Consider the following 24997-nt stretch of genomic DNA (forward strand, 5'->3'; position numbering starts at 1 on the left):
ATCACAAACATCTATTTGACAAACACACACATGCATACTATTTGTTTATTGTCAAACTTTTCTTATTGCTTATAGTCTGTGGTCAAATTGAGAATAGATTTATATATAGAGATATTATCACTGGTGGTAGGACCTCTTGGGAGTCCGCACGGGTAGGTACCACCACCCCGCCTATTTCCGCCGTGAAGCAGTAATGCGTTTCGGTTCGAAGGGTGGGGTAGCCGTCGTAACTATACTGAGACCTTAGAACTTATATCTCGAGGTGGGTGGCGCATTTACGTTGTAGATGTCTATGGGCTCCAGTAACCACTTAACATCAGGTGGGCTGTGAGCTCGTCCATCCATCTAAGCAATAAAAAAAAAAGATTAAATATTGTTTGTCTTTAATATTTAACTAAAGTGTAGTCTTGGCGAAAATTGTGATTATAGACGTATAATGAATATTCTTTAGCAATAGAATCATAATACTGTACAAACTTATAATTTTAATTAATTATAGCCGAATTTCGACTACCGGGTGACCACTTGTATAAGAAAATAGTTTAAAACTAAACTATACGTTTTGTTAATCAATCTATACTAATATATATATCTACAGTGGTTTTTACGGATGTTCCATTATAACTACTAAGCCGTGCATCCGATTGACTTGAAACTTGGTATCCATGTAGAAAATACAAGTACTTAATGGATAGGCTAATATTTATATGAGTGTTGGACTCCATACACCAGTTGCGTTAATGATGAGAATCTTTGTGGGGGTGAGAAATAATAATGTTAATTTTAAATGCCCAGCGAAGCGGACGGGTACAGCTGGTTTGTTTATAAGAGAGATCCAGTAAGTCTGAACACGATGAGTTTCTTCTGAGCTTCAATGAGCATTGCCGTAAATTACTTTTAAAACATCAATTACGTATGTCGTCATCCACGTATCTACTGCACGAACCTTGGGCTCGACTAATGCAGACGAAGAAACACAAACAGACGATAAAAAATAATGTATATTATTTTATCTAATCACAATATGTAATTAGATAGCATTCCTCTGTTGCTGACTGACTTAATTCTTTTGGTACAAAACTCTACGCAGCTTCGTTTGAATGATGACGAATGATAGTCTTTTATTCAGATCCACATTACAATGATATGTTTAAACTAAAAAAATCGGTTGTCTGTAAAGTCAGTTTACTGACGATAGTTGAACGTGACAACCTCATAAGTAAATACTGATGGAATGGTTTTATTTTTTAATTATCGCAATTATCGTTGCTATAAACAATTGACACCACATTCACTTTTTACTGAACTTCATACTTGACGAAAACATGTAAATGTATTATTGTATAGCAGCTGTCCACCCGGATGCATCGCTCACTCAAGTAGGAGAGAGACAGATGTCGAACGCTGCCGAACGCGGAGGCCGATTGTGCCTCTTTGTCGCTCGTTGCGCGCTCTCGCTTGCACTTCAAGCCTTAAATGGAACGCCTCAATGAGTCATGTTTTTTCGGCTCCATCGAATTATAAGACGTTATCACGTCAAAAGTTAACTCAAATTTACATGGAGTTTTTTTGGAGGAAGGAGTTTTTTACATGGAGGAACAGTTTCCCTTCGTTTGTCGTTAGGGCCTTTTACGCAATCGGGAATTAAAAAAACTCGCACTAAGCACACTGAGCTTACTTTCACATATTTTTCAGAAATTGCTAAAGGATTTTTGAAAAAAAAAAACAACACCCAACTTAAAAAAATACTACCTACTAAAAATTCGCGCGCGAAGACACGTCCGTACAGATCGATAACCTAGTACCTATCAATCAAACTACGCAATAGTCAGTATTCCGACGTTCCGCACTTTATACACCTTACTACAGTCGATCTATCGACGGCTCGCACTAAGGTTTAAGCTATCAGTCCATCGTTTTCTAAAGACCAAGGCCGCGAGGTACGACCAAATTTTCCATTACATTGGCTTTTCTATCAGAGAAAAGAGAATGACTGGGTGACAATATCATTGTCATATGGAGATCGATTGATTCGTAACATTTTTGTCGTGGGAAAGCGAAATCGATAAGGTTCCAAACGAATTGGCAGGTGATAAATAAGTGATCAGATCAGCAAATGGTGTGCGTCTGGTGGGTGTCCTTTAAAAGCAGTGAATCAAGATCTCAATCACGAAGCCTATGAGAGGCCATGGAAGGATCTGCGGAAGTAAAATCAAGCCCGCAAAATTATAATTTGCGTAATTACTACTGGTAGGACGTCTTGTGAGTCCGCACGGGTAGGTACCACCACCCTGCCTGTTTCTGTCGCGAAGCAGTAATGCGTTTCGGTTTGAAGGGTGGGGCAGTCGTTGTATCTATGCTGAGACCTTAAAACTCATATCTCAAGGTGAGTGAAGGTATTTACGTTGTAGATGTCTATGAGCTCCGGTAACCACTTAACACCAGGTGGGCCGTGAGCTCGTCCACCCACCTAAGCATTAAGAACAAAAAAAAGTTGTTTGATCTCTGGAGGCGCTCGGGCAGCTGTTAGCAATCCCATCTTTAGCTGAGCCTTCACTCGCCCACCTGTCTTGTCGAAACTGGAAAGGCCTCCAATAATAGTTCACTCAAAAAGAGTCCTTAATAGAGTTCAAGATAAACAAGTTATCGCGAGCTAATCAAGATACGTGTTCGACCTTTGAGACAAGGTTGAACGGAAAACTAATGGTAGCACGCGCCTTTGTCTGCGGTTCGATTACAAAATGGCGTAAAATTGATCCGGTAAATATCGCACACCGTTATACTGCCAACCCCAAGCTACTATGGAATTACTACTTCCCTCTACTATGTCAACCAGAGACTAATATAGATACTGGTATATGTTTAAATATATTATATATGTGGAGTTTTTTTTAGAAATTAATTTTGTTTAAATTCTGGCAACCCTAAATTGTTGATTTTGTGTCAATTGTCAAAGTCAGGTTGGACTTTTTGGCGGGAACGCGAGGAGCGAATTTGTATGAATTGTTTTATTTTGTCTATTTAGTGTTTCTTCAGGTTTAAATGTGTAATAACGGTGGTTTATTAACTGTTTAGTATCTGTGAAAGTGCACAAATGTGGGAAAACGAAACAAAGCCGTTGGACGTAGCTTCTCGGGATCCTCCAAAAAGTCTCAGTAAATGACCACCATTTTACTGAGATTATATTCCATTCCATTTCATTTCATTTCACGCCATGTTTCATATTATTCAACTTCATTTCATTTCCTAATATCATTTTTCATATAAAAAAAGTTTTCACCTAAATAAAGGTCTTTATTACCAGGTCATAAAATCCCTTAAAAAAAATCTAACCTGACATTTCAGTCGTGCAGCGAGTATATTAAACAAACTACGCTAAAATATCTTCTGTTTGAATAAAGCCAATGGCGATGTCATTTGAGGACCAACGAAGGTCGGACTTATTTGTTTATGATAAAGATTAGTTTTCATTGAGAAAAATGTTTTTATGCAATCAGCTATATACCTTCTAGCCTATACCGCGAAATGGTAAATTCCCATTTTCAGTGTAGTTAGCTGAAATGAGGTTTATTGTAGGGGTGAGGCGTATTTATCGGAACAGTCAAACGGAACAGGTTCGTCTATGAAAAAACTTGAAACCATTTCATATGTTTGACTGTTGCTTTATGTGGAGCATATTCTATTTAAAACATTATTAAGCCTGTTGCAACACACACAGGCTGTTATATTGGAACAGGCTACTGGAACTGTTCTTTCATTGGAATAGGAACAGATGGATTAGGTCTCTCAATTTCACCTGTTACAGACGATCCCTAGTTTATTGTTAGTAAACTTTTTAAAAATCATCTTGGATTACGAGTTTTGATACCTTTGGTTCGAACAGATCCCCCTGATCCATTCTCCGTGCTTTTAGGCTTTCCAAGCACCGGTCCGAAAGCTCATCGTGTAATCTAGCCACAAACACAACCCACTAAGTTTCAAGCCAGATCTTCTCAGTGGATCGCGATTCCGATCCGATGGTAGACTCAGCGAAGCACTGTTCTTGCTAAGGCTAGCGCGAGGAAGTCTTTCCAGATTGAGCCCCGTCGGGTTGAGTTGGTTACAAATAAATCGAATCGAACCACATTTAACTGAATTTAAATATCATTAAAATTATATTGAAATAGATTTTGCCGATGCAAGGTTGACTATTGTAATTTTGAATTGCGTATAAATATTTTGAGCTCAAGTGTAGTTAGTATGGTCGTGAAGAATTTCACACAGTATAAAGGTGTGTGAGTGACCAGATAACCTCGCATTGTGGACTTAGGCGCTAAGTAATCTCAGATAACCTAAATCAGGGCGTTGAGATTGAAAAGTGTGGAAAGGGTTAGAAAAAATGTATACAAAGGCCTATATATTTATCGTAATTCCATTGAGCGATTGGTGGTGCAAGGGAAAGTCGAGGGCAAAAGATCTCGCGGACGTTCTCCAACACGATGGACCGACCTCATAAAATCTGTGACTCATTCCAATATAAATGATTGCTCTCACTGTGCGAAACATTGTGCCACATGGCGTCGCATCGCGAGAGCATCGGTGTCGCAGGATTCGACTGATGCATGACCACGACCACTCTGTCAATAACGTACGACTACTAAGAAAGAAAGAAGAATATATTTTTCTCCTATCTAATCGTTGGTAGTCTAAGATTCTGTACCAATTACGTCCGGACCGGTAGGTGAGCTCACGGGCTCAACCCGAATGAATCTGCTAATACTAGCCCTAGCAAGAGCAGTGCTTCGCAGAATCTACCACCGGATCGGAATCGCGACCCACTGAGGAGATCCGGCGAGAAACTCAGTAGGCTGTGTTGAGAATGAAAAACTTCGAGTGCGTGTTTTTTAACGTTCTCGATAGCGTATAAGTTAACTCGAATTTGTATGCAGTTGGCACAGCGCCTCTAGCGGCAAACGTAGGCAAACGTTCCAACTCCATACGAATTTGCGTTAACTTTTACGCTATCGAGAGCGTTAAAAACTCGTACTAAGCAAACAGATATCCGATCTTTTACCTTTAATCACGAACATTAGTCATATGGACCGGTCGTACGACGTACCTATAACTGATATAAAACATATGTCCATATTTTTAATTATATTTACGAACGATAAAATCATTATGCGCGTGTGTGAGAATGTGATATTTGATATTTATAAAATATGGTTTGGTCGCGTGTTTTATTGTGTTCCTCTTACAAGCCCGGCCGGGCAGGTTTGTTTGACCACAATATTGTTTGCTTTTCTATATTGATGGTATAGCGTATTGTGAGCCCGCACGGGAAACTAAGGTAGAGTGGAGTAGGGTGGAGTAGAGTATGGTAGAGTAGAGTAGAGTATGGTAGAGTAGGGTAGAGTAGAATAGAATAGAGTAGGGTAGAGTAGAGCGGGGTAGGGTAGAGTAGAGTAGAGCAGAGCAGGGTAGGGTAGGGTAGATTAGGGTAGAGTAGATTAGGGTAGGGTAGAGTAGATTAGGGTAGGGTAGGGTAGGGTAGAGTAGAGTAGGGTAGGGTAGAGTAGATTAGGGTAGGGTAGGGTAGGGTAGGGTAGAGTAGAGTAGGGTAGGGTAGAGTAGAGTAGGGTAGGGTAGGGTAGAGTAGGATAGAGTAGGGTAGGCACCAATATAAAATAGACACTATTGCTCTCTCGCTAAGGCTAATGTTAGCCAAACTCTCTAATATTGAGCCCGTGAGCTCGTCTATCAACCTACGCGTAGTCTGAATAGCCGCTTAAGCTTAAAGATCGGTCAAACTATTAGAGCGAGACTACAAAATCATTGTATTGCGTGAGCAAATTTTCAAGTGACCCGCACGTCTTAAAGTCGGTTAAAATGACGTTCAAAAGTCCTTAAGAACAGAGACAGACAAACAAACAAACAAACAAACAACGTTTCAAGTTAATAACGGCGAGTAAAAAAACTCAAAAGAGACATTAATATTATATGTTGAATTTACAAAAATATTACCTTGTTTCCTTGTAAATGAATAAGCATCGTACGGAACTATTTACATTCGTTATGTTTTCCTTAATACTGAGGTACGTCATACAATTATACACTTACAGGTTGTTTAATAACGTGTCGACGTAACTGTCGTGGTTACTGGAGCCCATAGACATCTACAAGGTAAATGCCGCCTTTTACTGGTGGTAGGACCTCTTGGGAGTCCGCACGGGTAGGTACCACCACCCCGCCTATTTCCGCCGTGAAGCAGTAATGCGTTTCGGTTCGAAGGGTGGGGTAGCCGTTGTAACTATACTGAGACCTTAGAACTGATATCTCAAGGTGGGTGGCGCATTTACGTTGTAGATGTCTATGAGCTCCAGTAACCACTTAACACCAGGTGGGCTGTGAGCTCGTCCACCCATCTAAGCAATAAAAAAAAAAAACCACCTTGAGATATGAGTTCTAATGTCTCAGTATAGTTACAACGGCTGCCCCGCCCTTAAAACCGAAACGCATTACTGCTTCACGGCAGAAATAGGCGAGTGGTGGTACCTACCCGCGCGGACTCGCGAGGTCCTACCACCAGTAAATTCTATTATATCAAAGTCGATCTTCCTTTTTTGGAATTATTTTATTTGAATCAATTAATAAATGCCGCCTTTAATGCAACGTCAAAGCGAAATACGATTTTCAACTTTATATTGAGTTCGTTTTGAGCTCATTTTGATTGGCGATTACGAGAGCACTAAAACAATTGATAGATTCCTTGATCAACCAATCAACCTTCTCCGAATCGGGACGACGCCAAATCGAACGCGTGACCTTGATGTAGAAGGCATCACATAATATTATAACCAGTCATATTTTTTGCTATTGACAAAAATAAAATAAAAAGGTTAATTACGTTTATTATCCTTGCAAACTTTTCTGTTCTTTTTCTGTTCGATCCCTACTTATTCGCTGATAGCCTAAAGGACTATTTCAACAACGCGCCTACCATTAGATGAGCTGGTGGTAGGACCTCTTGTGAGTCCGCACGGGTAGATACCACCACCCTGTGTATTTCTGCCGCGGTAGATCCGGTAGTAGATACTACGAAGCACGGCTCTTCCTGGAGTTAGTTTTAGCAAATTCTCTTAGTTTGAGCCCGTGAGCTCACCTAGCCGTCCGGGCGTAGTTGGAATAGTCCTTCAGGCTACCAACGATAGGGTAAAGAACAAGAAAGAATTGTAAATAGACATGCTTTAACAAAAACTGACTTCAAATAGAAAAATAATAATAATCCAAAACAAATTAATATACACTAAATACAATAATCATCGAAATCGGTTGTCGTGATATTGAGTTATTGAGTTATTCATCTATTTGTCGCGCACGTACTTAATGCAAATTTAAGACTTATATGGTTTTCTCATGGATACCATTATCAGAACTGGACTAAATTGAAATTTAAAAAAAGAATCATCAAAATCGATTCACCCCGTCAACGGTTATGTGGTAACAAACATAAAAAAAAACATAGTCGAATTGAGAACCCCCTCCTTTTTTAAAAAGTCGGTTAAAAATCTAGGTTAAATGATTTTGATGTATCTTTATATATTCGAAAGATTGCGTTTCCCGAGTAGGTTCATTTAAATATTATCAAGATCGAACTACAAATTTTTACTAGTTTATTTTTAATAGTAAATCAAGTATATTATATCGATGATTTTGTTTCAAGTCGGTTTAGCTTTTTTTTTCGGTAAAATGTTGTAATTGCAGTGCAAATTATATAATTACATATCTCAAGGTGGGTGGCAGCATTTGCGTTGTAGATGTCTATGGGCTCCGATAACCACTTAACGCCAGGTGGGCTATGAGCTTGTCCACCAATTTAAGCAATAAAAAAAAAGGGCGAGCGGGCGAGTTGGTGAGCTCACGGGGCTCAAACCTGATGAGTTGCTAACACGAACCCTAGCAAGAGCCGTGCTTCGCAGAATCTACCACCGGATCGGAAACGCGACCCACTGAGAAGATCCGGCGAAAAACTCAGTGGGCTGTGTCTGAGGGTTAGTTTACACGTCGAGCCCTTTATCGCAAGCGACGGGTTCGGCGAGGACGGTGGCCGGTGCTTGTGGTACCTAAAAGCAACGTTAATGGATCGGGAGGATCCATAATGACGTTTTTAGGGCGAGTACATAATGTTGAGGTGAATAAAACAATATTTTTTTTACCTCGTTATAACAAATGGTAGACCAACTCAACCTCAATATAACAAACCTCAGCTTACCGAATTACTTGACTTAACGAATATTTACTGGTTCCCTTTCGATTTGTATTTTATACCCCCCGAAGCGCGGGGCCCGTTTTTATTACAGCCACACGTCTAATCCGGCCCTGTATTACCACTGAAACCATTAAGATATAACAGAGCTTTAAAAAGTTACATTTTTTCTAATAAAATAATCCGGAATTTGATTCATATTTAATCAACATAATATTTGATATCGAAACATCACAATATTAACATCACAAACACTTTAACACTACTAATTCGCACTTCTGTAAGTAATCACTTATAAGCACCAATGATCATACGCTTATCTAATGGTAACATTTAGCATTTAAACATATTCCATGGCCGTATCATTCATTTAAAATAAGTTCCATTCACTTGTGTGTTCTGATAAAACAAAATATATACGTCAGTTGTAACGATGCATTTGTAAATATATATATACACAGTCGTCCGACGTCGACCGTAGCTGATAATGGACTGACTAATATTTGTTATTGTCACTAGTGATGCGCTTCGGTCGTTGTGTCGTTTAAAAAATCGATTAGAAAATATAAAATCGAAATATTTTTTAAAATCACCGTTATTGTTTGTGTTACCTGTTCAACGCACGAATGTTTGCCTGAAATGGGAATCGAAACCGCGACCCTTAGCGCAAGAGTCGCGGGGCGATGATCACTGACTCATTCGATAAAGTCGAAAATACGATCTAGCTTCTCACGGTGGATGGCGATAACGATTTAACACTAGAAGCGCCATGTAAGCAATTTGAAATAAATAAAAAATTGCCTTTATAGGCAGACGAGCATACGGCCGACCTGATAGTGAGCGGTTACCGTCGCCCGTGGACATCAGCAATACCAGGGGCAGAGCTAAGCCGCTGCCTACCGAAATATGATTTTTTTTTTTTTTTGTTTTATTGCATAGATGGGTGGACGAGCTCATGGCCCACCTGGTGTTAAGTGGTTACCGGAGCCCATAGAAATCTACAACGTGCCGCCACTCACCTCACACTACTCACAAGACGTCCTACCACCAATAATAATATTCATGATTAATTTATCCTAAATTACTACTACATATTATAATTTTTATTTATACATACATCGACAAATTAAGATTTAATTTCAACGGACGGACAACACTATTGTGTCCTTTAACTGTGTAGTTTATTTAAAATCGTAAGCTCAGAGTAGAACTTATTTGTGCCACAAACAGTGCTTTTTTTCTTAGATAATTTATTATTACAGCTTGTGAACAAGCTCACGACTTAACTGGCTTTAAATGGTCATCATAGACGTGAACAGAGTAAATATCGCCACCTACCATGAGACATGAGCTCTATTGTCGCAATGGTATAGAAATCATATTGCAATTACATTGTAATTTACGAATTTTATTTTTATTGTTCCAATTGAAGATATGAGTGGATGGAAGGGGTTAAGTACCATTTTTGAGATTTTTCGAGTTTTTACATTGAATGAAGGTGTTATAAACCAAATTAGACCTTAAACCTCCGAGTTTAAAGGCTATTTTTAGAAATTGCATGCGATGAAGGAGTTATGGACGAAGGAAAAGTACAAGTAACAAAAGCTTGTTGCCCGTTTTTTTTCAAAATTAACATATTGTATCATATCCCCTTCACCCACTCATATCCTCAATTATTATTATTATTACTAGCGACCCGCCCTCGCTTCGCTTCGGTAACTGTTATTTATTAACCTGCTTACTGGAAACTTTTAATAAAGACAAACCTTAATTGATCTATTCTCAATTTGACCAGACTACGAGCAACAAGAAAAGTTTGACAATAAACAAATAGTATGCATGCGTGTGTGTGTCAAATACATGGTAGTGTGTGTAATGTTTTTTATTGAATTAATGTATCTTTTATGCATAATTAAAAAAATATATTAACATTCTGCACTACTTCTCTATATTCTCTGTAAGTGTGAAAATTTTCATACTCCTCCGTCCGCGCAATCTATATATTAATACGTGAAGCAAAAACTTTGTATCACTTTTTACGAAAATTGCGCGGACGGAGGAGTATGAAATTTTAAACACTTATAGAGGAGAATATAGAGAAGAAGTGCACAATGCTAATATTTTTTTAAAATAATGCATAAAAGATACATTAAATCAATAAATAAAACACACACTACACACCATTTATTGTCAAACTTTTGTTCTTGACGTCTGTTGTCAAATTGAGAATAGATTAAATATTGTTTGTCTTTGTTAATATTTTTTATAGTGTAGTCTTGGCGAAATTTGTGATTATCTAATATATAAAATTCTCGTGTCACAGTTTTCGTTGCCATACTCCTCCGAAACGGCTTGACCGATTTTGATGAAATTTTTTGTGCTTATCCGGTATCTATGAGAATCGGCCAACATCTATTTTTCATCCCCCTAAATGTTAGGGGTAGTCCACCCCTAAATTTTATTGTTTATTTTTTAGACAAAATTTTTAATTTCAATTTTTTTATGATACAGCATACAAAAATACATACAACCCTAAATTTTCACCCCTCTACGATTAACCCTTATTTTTTATTTGCTAATTAAAAACTAAATTTTTTTGCAAGAATTTTGTTTTTATTTTGTCATGACTTAAAATAAAAAAATATATATTACTCTCAATTTTCACTCTTATACGATCAACCCCTATTTTTCCATCCCGATTTTTATTTTTTATTTTCTATGCACAGATCCGCAATAAGGTTGCAAGATGGCAATCAAATATTATAATTGTAGTATGATAAATTCTTATTCAGAGTTTATAATTTCAAGTTCCTTTAATTATGTTTTTTTTTTTAATTCAATTTGATTTCCTGCCCTCGCCGGTCGACTACTGATCAACTATCAATCGATCAGTTATCCCCGCCAGGTGTCACCACTCATCCAGCAAACATCACGTAGTAGGGATGAGGACGAAGCCGGTCTCCTGTCTTACTCACTATACATTTTTCAGTCATGTTTCTTTGGTTTTATTTGTGTATCAATAGTATGTTCAGTAGGTCTGAGAATCGGCTACTATCTATATTTCATACCCCTAAGTGATAAGGGTTGTTCACCCCAAACATTTTTTTTTTATAATTTTTTTTTTGGTATTAATGAGGTATAGTCCCCAGCATGTAACTTGGCAAGAGTCGCTAGATGCGCAGAAGTCGTTTTTTAGGTCTCTTTGGTTGTCAAGCGGGACGCGGGAAAAGACGTAGCACCGTTCCGAGCGCGCGATTGGTGAGTCAGTCGACTCTCCCCTCCCGCACCGCGTTCACGTTCCGTTCGCTCCCGGTTACACATGTGCCTACTAAAGTTGTAGGAACCCTTTGTTTATATTGAGTTTTTGTTACGAGTTGTTATTATTATTTTAAATTTAGTTTTTGTTACGAGTGTTATTGTTTTAAATTTGTTTGCAATGCCAGGACCAAATACCAATGACCATAATTATAGTCGATTCGGTCACTGAGCGTTTTATTATTTACGCCAGTGACGACAGCGACTCTTCGTTATGTCGACGATGAGGAGCCAACTCCTTCCACCAGCTCAGGTCCTACCATAAATTTAATCCAAGGGGTAGCACTATTAGAAAATGATAGAGTTAAATAAACTTTTTAACTTTTAATTGTATTTTATTTATAACACCTAATACACTTCACGAATTCCTCTCTTTTCTTTCTTCTAAACACACAGGCTTAAAAATAAATTATGGCAAATAAAAAATTTAATAAAATAAAATTAACATAATAATATATTATATGCGGGCAATAAAAGTGACCATTTTTTTGTTGCAATGTACACTATGCGCGACATTACCCCCACTGCACCAAAACCTTGCCAACTTACGTGCCGCTTACTATATTATGTGGTTGAATGAGGTTTTTGAGAATTTTATATATTAGACTAGAATTTCCCTAGAAATCTTATTTAAGGCAACACAACGTTTGCCGGGTCAGCTAGTAGAAGTATAAAATACAATCATAATAGTGTACAAACTTGCAATTCCAATTAATTATAGTCTAATTTCGACTACTGCGGGACCTCTAGTTTTCGTAAAAAGGGATACAAAGCTTTTGCTTCACGTATTAATATATAGATATCTTTATACATTATTATGTATTATCCCATGTGTTATTCTGATATGTCAGCTATATTATCGTAAGTTTCATCATAATCCATTCAGTAGTTTTTGCGTGAAAGACTAATTTTTTTCCCATATCTATTCGCCGATAGCCTAAGAGGCTATTCCAGCTACGCCTAGAGTGAATGCTCTTGTAATAGGTGATGCTGTGTATAAGAGATGCGACATCTTCAACATTTATATTAAATAACAGATATCTATATATTAATACGTGAAGCAAAAACTTTGTATCCCTTTTTACGAAAATTGCGCGGACGGAGGAGTATGAAATTTTCTACACTTATAGAGAATATAGAGAATAAGTGCACAATGCTAATATTTTTTTTAAATAATGCATATAATATACATTAAATCAATAAAGAAAACATTACACACACTACATACCATGTATTTGATGCACACACGCATGCATACTATTTATTGTCAAACTTTTGTTCTTGGCGTCTGTTGTCAAATTGAGAATAGATTAAATATTGTTTGTCTTTGTTAATATTTTTTATAGTGTAATCTTGGCGAAATTTGTGATTACAGAAGTATAAAATACAATCATAATAGTGTACAAACTTACAATTCCAATTAATTATAGTCGAATTTCGACTGCTGCGGGACCTCGAGTATTAAATAACAGATATAAAAATTAATATGTATATTTTTTTAAATACTTCATTAAAATATTGGGGGCTACTCGTTGCTAACGCTCGCGCTGGCCTGTAACAGGTATACTACGCGCATGCGTTCGAGTGCCGCGCATTCACTCTCGCTCTGTCTCCTTCTATTCCCCCTCCCCAGGAGCGTTGAACGTTTAACGCAACCATCTTGGAAGTTTCATTAGAAGTTTCACTTCAAAAAAATCGGTACCCGCCTGCGGTATTCGAACCTAGACCCAATCGCATCGCTCGATACGTGCGCGCCGACCGTCTTATCCTTTAGGTCGCGACGATTTCTAATACGTACATAGATACATGCGAATTCGTGTTTGTAATCTGAATACTTGAACAAGCCATTTAGGCGTCTCTTATCGGCGATATTCTGTTATCCGACGTGTTAATCTTATCAGAGCTGATAAAAGCGTTGACAGAATTTACTAAGAACCCACAAAAAAAATGCAGTTTATTGCACACGCGCACACTACATTTAAAGCGTGAATAGATCAAAGAATTTTTCCGGGGAAATTTTCGAAATTTATGAGATTAACGAGTCCCATCTTAATAGAAAGGACTCTCTGTCTTCTGCCAAGAACGTGTTATGAGCTTCTTTGATCATGCGGTCTCTTAGACATGAATGAGAGAGAGAAAAGGAGGGAGAGAGAGAGAGAGGGGGAGAGAGAGGGAGAGAAAGAGAGAGAGAGGGGGAGAAAGAGAGAGAGAGGGAGAGAGAGGGAAAGAAAGAGAGAGAGGGAGAGAAAGAGAGGGAGATAGAGAGATAATGTAGTTTATTGCACTTCAAAACGCGACTAACATTCAAAAACAGTCAATAGCAGATATATTTGCAACATAGGCGGACTTATCGCTAAAAGCGATCTCTTCTAGAAAACTATATATCTAGAGAAAACCTTAAAATAGACACAGCACATAACTTGCGATGTAGGTATACTATTAACAATATTTAGATTTACCATGACTTCATTTTACGTCAATTTCATTTGTTAACTAGCCGGGCACGCGAGATTAGCCGTCAGCGAGATTAGCCGGAACAAACAAACAGACAGACAAAAAAGTATAAAAAATATTATTTTGTTATTCATATTGTATTACATTCATATGCATGTAGTAAAAAGCGGTTATTTTGATATTAAAAACAGACAGTTCCATTTTATTTATTTGTCGGCGCAACGTCACTATTTAGTTAACTAAAAGGTAATTAGCTTTAACTGTTTAATTAATGTTACGCATGTCAACATCTATTTGAGATGGTGTTCAAGAGAATTCATGACTAAGTTACCCCAACTTTCTGCTATAAATACGAATGACTACTGTCGCAAAAACATTCCGACTCGAGCAGCCGACCGAGGCGGAGCTCTCTGCTGTTATCGCTGTACACTTGAAAGTCAATAAATGGAATTCATTGGAAAATTGAGTCTTAATTACTGTCACTATGAAAGGAAATGATAATGATGAAGAGAACGGCGTCAGCGATGCTGACGTCATCATTCTAAAAACACCATGGAACCAGCGTCTATTCGTCGTATTTGTATAGATAATTTGGGAGTTCCAATTTAGCAAAACCTATCATTATATATTATCTCGCTTGATTACAGATGTCTGCTTGCGACTGAACATGGAAATTGACAATAGTGAAGATTTAACGACAAAGGGAAAATCTTCCACCGAGCGGGTGAAATTGCTCGTCAGACCGACGGTCCGAATGTTGTTCTTCCGAACTTGTATATATGTAAGCTTACCTTGAAAATGTCGTAAGCGAGATTCAGGCATCTGTCAAATATCTTGTGTTCTATGATGGCTACCCGCCACAATAGAGTAGCACATTAGGTTTATGAGATCGTCCGTAACTTAAAATAAAGTATAGAACCCATCACTGCCGCAAAATAATTAGCTTACGTCTATTTAATACCTTCGACATCTACTAGACACACTAGCGTTAAAACTGTGCTCAGATATCAAACAGTAGCTTTGAACTAGCCGTGTACCGAAAATAAGGCGCGCAATGCATAACAAAACCGATACATTGCGGGTTCGTTGTAACTTACCGACGACAAATTATCATTTACGTTCGGTCGATAAGGCTAGTTATTTCAAAGTAAAACAGGACGTCGTAGCTCCAATAAAAAGTACTTTTCTCAGCCCGCAATGTATTACAAAAATGCTCATTCTCACCGGTGTTCACGATCTTTCCGGCTACGTAAACGTTATGCGCTATCAGGCGATCGTAGCGTTTCTCGTTCGTGACCATCTCGAGATTCGCCGACGGCGAATTCACGTAATCGATCAGCGAATATTTTTCGGGAGTCGAATTGAAACGAGAGACGTCGTCGCTAAAATTTAATCGATTTTTTTTTATTAAATCGATTTAATATTCGATTATCTTGTACGTGATTGAATCGTTTCTGATATCGATTTCGTTGCGTAGACTCATGGAACCGAATAATTAAGCAAAATTGGGGTAGCGACCCGTGCGGGAACACCCGACGCGCCATTAAAAGATCCAAATAAAAAAATAAAAAATCGTACCCATGCCTTTGGAATTCATCGTCAGAAGTCGAAGAGCAACATCTCGCGAATCTCTCGACAGATGGCGCTGTACGCGTTATCAGGATATTGTCCGGAGTATCACAGAGGATCTCGGAGCGTTTATCAGACAATAGTCTCTTTGGAACATCCTCGTTCTCGGAATCGGTTCTCGCCCCGGACCTTCGGAATACGGGACTCCGGTTCAGCCTTAGCATGTTACCGGGCGTCGAGCTGCGCCTTTTCCTCGATGACGTCACAAACTTCAGCAGACCGTCGTCGAGCGAAGGCGACATCTTCACGTCCCTACCGCTATTCGATTTGGTTATATCGAAACATTTTAATATAGGCGATTTTTTTAACGCGTCCAACCTATACGGGCTCGATGCTAAGCTTTTACTGGTGACGCCGAGTTTTTTAGTCGATTTTCGTGTCATCTTAATAGACGATGTAGATGGAGCGTCGCCTCGTAAGTCCGTTTCTCTCTTCCAAATGAAATCTAATATGCCCGTGTCTCGTTTCTCGTTATCGGTATCGCTCGATTCGTTGTTGCGAACGTTCTCGATCGATTCGAAGAATTTCGTCCATTTCGAAATCGATTTTTTATTCGAGTTGTCACTTTTGACAGAATAATCTGACGTTGACATTAGCGGCGACGTGCACGAGGACAGAGCCGCCATTTTAGAAGCTTTCGAATTAAATTTTTAACAATTTACAAAATGACATGACATGACAAATGATTTATGGCAATCGATAAAAATAAAAAAATACATTAACAAATATAGGTATATATATTTTAGCGTATTTAAAAAACACAGTAGCGTCATAGACAAACGTGCAGATAAATAAATTAAATAAGAAAAAACACATTAAAAAACATGAAATAAAAATAAAGTCATCGTGGCCTAAAGGATAAGACGGCCCGTGCATTCGTATCATGCAAGCCGACCGCGGTTCGAATCCCGCAGGCAGATACAATTTTTTGGTAACTCCACTGATATTCACGAATGTCTTCCAATATTATGGGATTAAAATCATGTTATTAAAAATCAATGGTGCAAAATTTGTCTAATTACTAAACCATTGATAAGTAAATTTTGAACTTCAACATTGGCAGTGGCGTTCGCGCCATTGATGTCTATGGACTCCGGTAACCACTTAACACCGAGTGCACCGTATCAATCTTACTGATTTTTTTTCCAGACAAAGGCAATATGTATTTACCTACATCACCTGTTTAACCAATAACTAAATATATTTTTAAAAATAAAATATGAAATTTATGTTTTTTTTCACACAGGGAATAACTCGAGGGGTGAAAAGATATTCGGTTTAAGCGACATTTCGCTTAATACGCGACTAAATTATCTTTATAATTAAGGATCGGTTTTATTACAGCATCAACAGTTCGATGTTTTTAATTGAACTTCGATTATGTTTACTCCATTCGAATTCTGAAAAGGTTTTCTTTGTATGATATTGTTTCTGTATAAGTTGCAAAAATGTCACTTAAGCCAAACACACATCTACCCACAATCGTGAGTTCGCTCTCTATCTCTTCTTCCCTTTCCCCCCCTCCCCTCACCCCTATTAATAGGAATACTATCTGGACCAAAACCAGAAGACTCACCATGTTCGTTGAAATGTTTCTCGAGTTCCTCATGGGAGATGTTCGTTCTGGTGGCCGGGGCTTCGGATGCGACAGTTTCCTCTGGGCGCGAGCGAGAGCATCTAAAAGCAGAGCAACGAGTAACGCCATCTATTGGCTCTCAAAGCAGAACAACGAGTCGCGCCATCTATTGGCAACTATATGAAACTACTAGTACGAATTTAACGCCATCTGTTCGCGCTTAGACGAAACTTTGAAGTCGTCGCGGCCTAAAGGATAAGAGGTCCGGTGTATTCGTATCGAACGGTGCATTGGTGTTCGAATCCTGCAGACGGGTACCAATTTTTCTAATGAAATACGTAGTTAACAAATGTTCACGATAGTTTTCCACGGTGAAGGAATAAAACATCGTGTAATCAAAATCAATATCCGCAGAATTATAATTTGCGTAATTACTGGTAGGTACTGGTAGGATCTCTTGTGAGTCCGCACGGATAGGTACCACCACCCTGCTTATTTCTACCGTGAAGCAGTAATGCGTTTCGGTTTGAAGGGTGGAGCAGCCGTTGTAACTATACTGAGACATTTGAACTCATATCTCAAGGTGGGTAGCGGCATTTACGCTGTAGATGTCTATGGGCTCCGGTAACCACTTAACATCAGATGGGCCGTGAGCTCGTCCACCCAACTAAGCAATAGAAAAAAATTTGAGCCATTGCATAGTTTATATCGCAGGCTTTGAGCGCGGCGACCGAAACAAGAAATTCCGTAACAAAAATAAAAATGAAATAGCCTCTCAAGGCCATTAGCATAGGTAGGAAAAAAAAACCAGATCAAGATCATGGGATCATCTCCGAAAGAAAAAAACAGCAATGAAACCGCATCTACCTTAGCATAGCATTGCTGCATCTCAATGCCAATTCCAGTCCATCCAGCCAGCAATGTCCCGCGGCCTGGGACGGGGCCCGGAAAATCAGATGGGCAGTTGGCAATGGCTGGATCACCGCACCTGTCGATACAACATGGACCATCTCGGTCAGAGGTCAACGACCCACGACACCTTATAACGCGACGTGCTTTACATTGCTGGGTCAGTACTGATGCGTATTTTTTGTTTATTGTTTAAATGGCTGGACGAGCTCACGGCCCACGTGGTCTTAAGTGGTGGTGGAGCCCATGGACATCTACAACGTAAACGCCGCCACCCATCTTGAGACACGAGTTCTAAGCTCTCAGTTTTTACAGTACAACGGCGGCTTCACCCCTTCATCGCAGAAATAGGCAGGGCGGTGGTACCTACCCGTGCTCACTCACAAAATGTCCTACCACCAGTAAAAATATATATAATATTTACGAATATAATTTTCTATTAGAATTAATATATTTTAGATATTTAAGCGCTCAGCCAATTGCTGTAGATTAGCAGACAGACTGACAACCTCTCCGGTGTTAAGCGGTCACGGACATCAAGACACGACGAGGCCATCCTCCTCCCTACCTCCCCTCCCACCCTCCATGACCCTACATGGAGGGTCCACGCCTCAGTGGCGTTTCATTACTGCGAACCCCATTTTCGTCACACACCCCGTGACGGATATTGCCACACTCACCTATAGTCTCATTATGAGGTCCCCTCGGCGCCCAGATACTCTGCTCCAGCGGATGGTAGAGCTTAAAGCAGAAGCCGTCCTTTTTGCTTGGCCGTTCGATCACCTGACACGAAGTCAGCAACACCGTCCCCACCCAGTGACTGCTCTGCGAGACAAAAATTAATAGAACTAAGTCAGGTGTGGGCAAATATTTTTATAGTCTGGCCACATTGCAGATGAAAACTTGACTTTGGGCCAAACAGTTGTTTCTCGTTGCTATCGTTATTGATTGCAAAAAAAAAAACTCGGTCATGAAATGTCCACACGACTGTACCGTGCGCAAGTTCGTACCGACGGCCATAAAGATTGGCGAGTACTATACATGACGTCACTCATCAGCGGACCAGCCCCGCATACCCCGCGCGCCCCCTATGCGAGGGGAACTAGTGGAAGCTTAGCCCCCTGACCCAAAAAAAGAAAGGTCATCATCCTGTCCATTTGAACAGCTTTCGCGGAAGATGGGAGGAACCTCCACACAACATAATTGAGACTTTTACCTCTTCATATGGGTTATAAAGAACCTCAATCGAAAGCATTAAAACAAATACCACATTACCTTCGCCTTCGGGCTCTTATACAGCAAGAGCAGACCCGGCTTCAGAACGCACCATAGTTTGGTCCAAGATTTGAGCGAGCCTCGTACCTGTCGAAAATATCTGTCATTACTTAACGGTAGGATTTCTTGTGAGTCCGCGCACGGGTAGGTACCACCGCTCTGCCTGTTTCTGCCGTGAAGCAGTAATGCGTTTCGGTCTGAAGGGCGAGGCAGCCATTGCACTGTTAAAACGGAGACCTTAGAACTCATCTCTCGAGGTGGGTAGCGGCGTTTACGTTGTAGACGTCTATGAGCTCCGGTAACCATCCAACGTCAGTTGAGCCGTGAGCCATCTCAGCAATAAACAAAAACATTACGTGCTTATTAAAACCAACAACAAGACTTACGTCTCGCCGGAACTATCATCCGCACCATCTGGATGGTTGGCGTTCCACTACAATGCGTTTTAAAAACAGTTTTCTGCCACGCACAGTAAATCTCTGGAATTCGTTGCCATCAGCGGTCTTCCCCAACAAGTGCGACATTGGGTCATTCAAGAAAAGAGCATATTCTTACCTGAAGGGTAGGCAACACACTGGCGTAAACGCTGGTGACCGTGGGCGGCGGTGAATCACTTACCATCAGGTGACCCGTCTTGCTCGTTTGCCTCTTAGTAGTTATAAAAAAAATAAAAAAACGAGACGTAAATTCAACTCGTGTACCTACACAGTTCTTGAATTGTGACGTCATTGTACAAAAACAATGCGATTCACCTTAAAAAGGATCTCTGTTTTCTGACCGCCATTCGAAAAGCCAATCGGAGCTCAAATACAAAAGCTCTGAGCTTCTCGTCTTCTTGCGCCCGGCATGGATCCACTAAATGAAAGCTTCACACGAAACCCTTTAATATACTCGCCTTTAGCCAATCAGCCAGGACCACGACCGATGGATCCTCGATGGAGTGCAACAAAGCTGAGGCGGCTCTCTTCTTTTCACGACGATAGTTCTGCCTCTGGGCCTTGTAGCTCTCCTTCCTGGAGAGAGCCGTGCTGGCCGGCCGACAAACGCCCCCTACAGCGGTCTCCGAAGACTGTGAAGCGACCAGTGTTCTTAGTGCGAGTCTTTTAACGTTCTCGATAACGTAAAAGTTAACTCAAACGGTTTCCAACGTTTGCCGCTAGGGGCGCTGTTCCAACTGAACTAATTATGTAAGTTATTTATTTATTACTTATAACCAAATCAAAATCAAGTTTTATCTATATATATAAAAATGAATTGCTGTTCGTTAGTCTCGCTAAAACTCGAGAACGACTGGACCGATTTGGCTAATTTTGGTCTTGAATTATTTGTGGAAGTCCAGAGAAGGTTTAAAAGGTAGATAAATGAATGAAAATGCTCGGAATTAAATAAAAATAACAATTTTGTTTTTCCTTTGATGTGTCCCCCCGGCGCGTCGGACGGATTCCTTTTGTTTGTTTTAAGTTTATTTTATACAAAAGTTTAGGTCTTTTGTTTATCGATTGAGGCACTACGAAGTCTGCCGGGTCAGCTAGTTTATAATATATTTTTTTCTCTAATTAAGTGTGTGTATTTTCTATTTTTGTTACTTAGTGAAAATGTATTATTATTCTGGATTTCCAAATTAATAAATAATATTTTATTGTATTTTTATTCAAAAATCCTTATTATTTTTTTCTTTTTAAGACATCAACTGTTGCACTGTCAATCGTATCCACAATTAAGATGACATTTGTCAAGTAAATAAAGAAATAGAGAAATAAAGAAATGAGGAAATGAAGAAATGAAGAGATGAGGAAATGAGGAAATGAAGAGATGAGGAAATAAGGAAATGAAGGGATGAGGAAATTAAGAAAAAAAAAATAAAGAAAAAAATGAAGAGGTAAAGGAAAAAAAGAAGAAATAAATCGAAAATACTAGAAACGCGTCATACGCGCGACCAGATACGTTTTTAATATCATCCACAAGCGCGTCGCGTCATTACTCCATTGTATTTGCTGTTGTATTTGCATTGTAATACACATTTGAATGCGATACGCTTTTGTACAACAGTATACATAAATAGGTATGCATGTGACATTGATGTCGGTCGCAGTTTACTGAAGCTAAATAAAGAATTATATTAATAATATCATAATCTATACTAATATCATAAAGAGGAAAGATTTGTTTGTTTGTTTTTATTGAATAGACTCCGAAACTACTGAACCGATTTAAAAAAATATTTCACTGTTTGGAAGCTATACTACTCTCGAGTGACATAGGCTATAATCTTTTTTGAAAAAAATTAGGGATCCTTATTAAAACTCCTATAACGTAACCCAAGGTGTAAAAAAATTATCTAAAATATTCTTTACATCGCGTGCTCTGCGAAAACTATCGATGATAGAATAAAATAATGTACTACGACTTTGTAGAGCACATTATTATTTAGAAAAAGTGTCGCGACAGCATATGTCTCACCGTTATAGTTATGCCGTAATAAGTGTTCTAAAAATAAAACAACGGCAACTTCGTTGACATTTTGGTAAATACCCGAACAGAGCCAGAGCGGGCCGCTAGTAATAAATATAAAAACTAAACATATAATAAAAATTAAACGACCTTCAGCAATGAAGTATGCTACTAAGAAAAAGAAAACATATATCGGCGGAACACTGCAATTTATGTACTTAACTAAGATTAGTTAAAGTTGACTGTTTCCTAACCTATTAAAATGATTGGTTAATTAACTAAGGCAGACGTCAGCAGTCTTTGAAGTCGTCGCGGCCTAAAGGATAAGAAGTCCGGTGCATTCGTATGTAGCGATGCACCGGTTTTCGAATCCCGCAGGCGGGTAACAATTTTCCTTTTTTATAAATTCTTTTGAAGTATTATGGTCGATATTCGGTATTAATTATGGTCGAATTCTTCGTCGAATTCGACTACTGAGGGACCACTAGTTCTCCTAAAAATTTCAAACCACTTCAATTCTAAATTTACGAAGTATTTGGAAACTGCGTCAGCACGCCATTTCGCACAGACGGCGCGACACGATGACCCTCTAATCGTGGCGGCCGGAAACCACATACCCGATCCTGAGGACCAGGGTGGATTAGATCGGGAGGAACCCAAACGACATGTCTACTGCTACAGCGATCGTTCATTACGTCTGGATATTTTTTTTTTAAAGCGTTTTTATGACCTGGTTACTAAGACCTTTAGGTCATGTCTTATTTTAATTTATACTCTTATTTTTATGAAAAAAAATATAAAATGAAGTCAAATGAAAGAAAGATGATTAATTTTCAACATTAATCAACTGGGATGAAATTAAATGAAATGAGATGAGATGATATGGGATGAACTATAATCTCAGTAAAATGGTGGTCCATTACTGAATTTTTTTTAATGGACTTTTTGGAAGATCCCGATAAGTTACGTACAGCGGCTTTGTTTCATTTTCTCACACTTGTACACTTTCACAGATATTTAAACAGTTAATAAGCCACCGTTATTAGACATTTAAACCTGAAGAAACACTAAGTAGATAAAATAAAACAAATCACACAACTTCGCTCGTCGCGTTCCCGCCAGTCTCGTCTAGATCGATCGCGACAATAAGACAGAAACAACGGGGTTACCTTATCCGAGGAGGTTCCGTCCGGTGGATGGGCCCTCGAATCGCCCGAGGCAGGAGTCACGGCGGCCGCACCGGGTGACCTCGGCGGCGGAGTCAAAGTTGGTTCGCCTAAAAAAATTTCGAATGAAGCTTTTGTTATCCGCCTTAATAGACATACGTCAATACCCGACCAACATATTAATGTTACGTCGCTAAGATTAACGCCATCTGTCGTCGAATAGCAGAAATGAATAACAAAAGAAAAAGAACTAGTAATATTGAGAGCGCTCGAGAAGTGTAACGTCATCTATTATCAAATAGCGCAAACACGTATCGAAACGATTCGCCCTGTTTGTGAAGTGTTTTAAGTTTTCTAAGTGCTAATACAGTTTTAAGTTGTACTTAGGTGGAACAGTTATTTATCCCGAACCCCAGCGCGTAACAATAATTTTGTAATACTAGATCCCACATAGAGTCCGAAACTGCTCGACCGATTATGTGTTTCCGATATCTGGCAATAGATGGCGTTGTACTTCTCGAGCGTTCTAGATGCTACTAGATCCTTCTATATTCATTCGGCTATTCGGCGATAGATGGCGTTACTCTTACCGGCGTAACCATACCTTGTGTGACTAGACAAAGAGCGCACTCACCGTATATGGGCGTTGTTGTCGGCGCCACTGACGGGAGCACGACGTTCAATGGTGGATTTTGATGCTTCTGAATAAAATAAAATAAAAACACGTGTATAATTCATACCTTCAAAAATGTTGGGTTCAAGATAATGAGACGAACGTAAAATTTCCTCGAACCTCGAATATTCATTTCACACATAACATAATGACAATACAAAACGCGAGAAAAAAAACTGGTAGCGGAAGTGGTAACAGCAACAGCTAACATGGTTTCAATTGAGACTACGATGCGCACAAGTAAAGAAACTACTATACCGTTTTCTGTCGAGAATTTAATTGGGTCAGGGTCGATGAATCCGCGTCGCTTCATCTAATGGTCGCGTCCTAATTTTGATCTTTTTTTTTATTGCTTAGATGGGTGGACGAGCTCACAGGCCAACTGGTGTTAAGTGGTTACTGGAGCCCATAGACATCTACAACGTAAATGCGCCACCCATCTTGAGATATAAGTTCTAAGACCTCAGTATAGTTACAACGACTGCCCCACCCTTCAAACCTAAACGCATTACTGCTTCACGGCAGAAATAGGCAGGGCGGTGGTACCAACCCACGCGGACTCACAAGAGGTCCTACCACCAGTATCTCCCACGCGACCTGTCATGGCGAGTCGCAAAACAACGCACTCCTGCACCGCTAGCACCAGATTATCAGATGGTCCACAGAGCATGTGACGGACGGACCTATAAATCCTACTCCAAGTGCTGGTCGACTGAGTCTACCCGCAACCCTGGCGTATACTAAATAATAGTGTTTATAATTAATGTGGCAGAAGACCTGGTCTCCCTGTACACACATAGCAACGCCCCGTGAGGAATACCGGCCTGACCTGGAGCGATTTTAAGGAAAAAGCGCAAGACCGGGTGAAGTGGAGACAATTTACGAGGACCCTATGTACCGGCCAAGTACCCTAGGACCATACATATAGTGAAATGAACGTAGCATGTTACAGTACGGTCAAGGCTAATTGCGAGAATAGGTATTATGTGTGGGACTTTTTTTAACAGGCTTTTGTATTAGCTTGATATGTAAGTACTGTGGCGGTAGCTACTACACAACATAAAAATATTGGACTTGTGAATTTGAATCACACTAAGACCATTTTTTTAGGAAGGAACGAATACTGATAGCCCTATCGCCTTTCCAGTTTCTCCAGGACTAATTGGCGAACAAAGGCTCAGCCACGAGGGATGTGGTTTAATAAAAACTGCCCGAGCGCCTCCAAAGAAGACTTAACTGAGAGACTGAGAAAATCCGGCTCTAACGACATTTCCAAGCTGAGTTTGTGTATGTACAAGTTCTGA

General features: G+C 39.4%; 1 protein-coding gene across 1 annotated transcript in view; it reads right to left on the minus strand.

Moving 5' to 3' along the window:
* The window catches only part of Orp8 (Oxysterol-binding protein-related protein 8), a 51028-nt gene that overhangs the window by 18441 nt on the left and 7590 nt on the right, over positions 1-24997 (minus strand). The window contains exons 3-9 of the mRNA XM_089731227.1: positions 23655-23721; positions 23024-23130; positions 20299-20472; positions 19404-19490; positions 18809-18953; positions 18087-18207; positions 17220-17320 (exon numbers count right to left, since the gene is read on the minus strand). Coding sequence (XP_089587353.1) covers positions 17220-17320; positions 18087-18207; positions 18809-18953; positions 19404-19490; positions 20299-20472; positions 23024-23130; positions 23655-23721 — 802 coding nt within the window. The remainder of the gene's footprint in view (positions 1-17219; positions 17321-18086; positions 18208-18808; positions 18954-19403; positions 19491-20298; positions 20473-23023; positions 23131-23654; positions 23722-24997) is intronic.

This window comes from Bombyx mandarina, chromosome 11 (assembly GCF_030267445.1).
Source record: "Bombyx mandarina strain Sakado chromosome 11, ASM3026744v2".
Classification (NCBI taxonomy): Eukaryota; Metazoa; Arthropoda; class Insecta; order Lepidoptera; family Bombycidae; genus Bombyx; species Bombyx mandarina.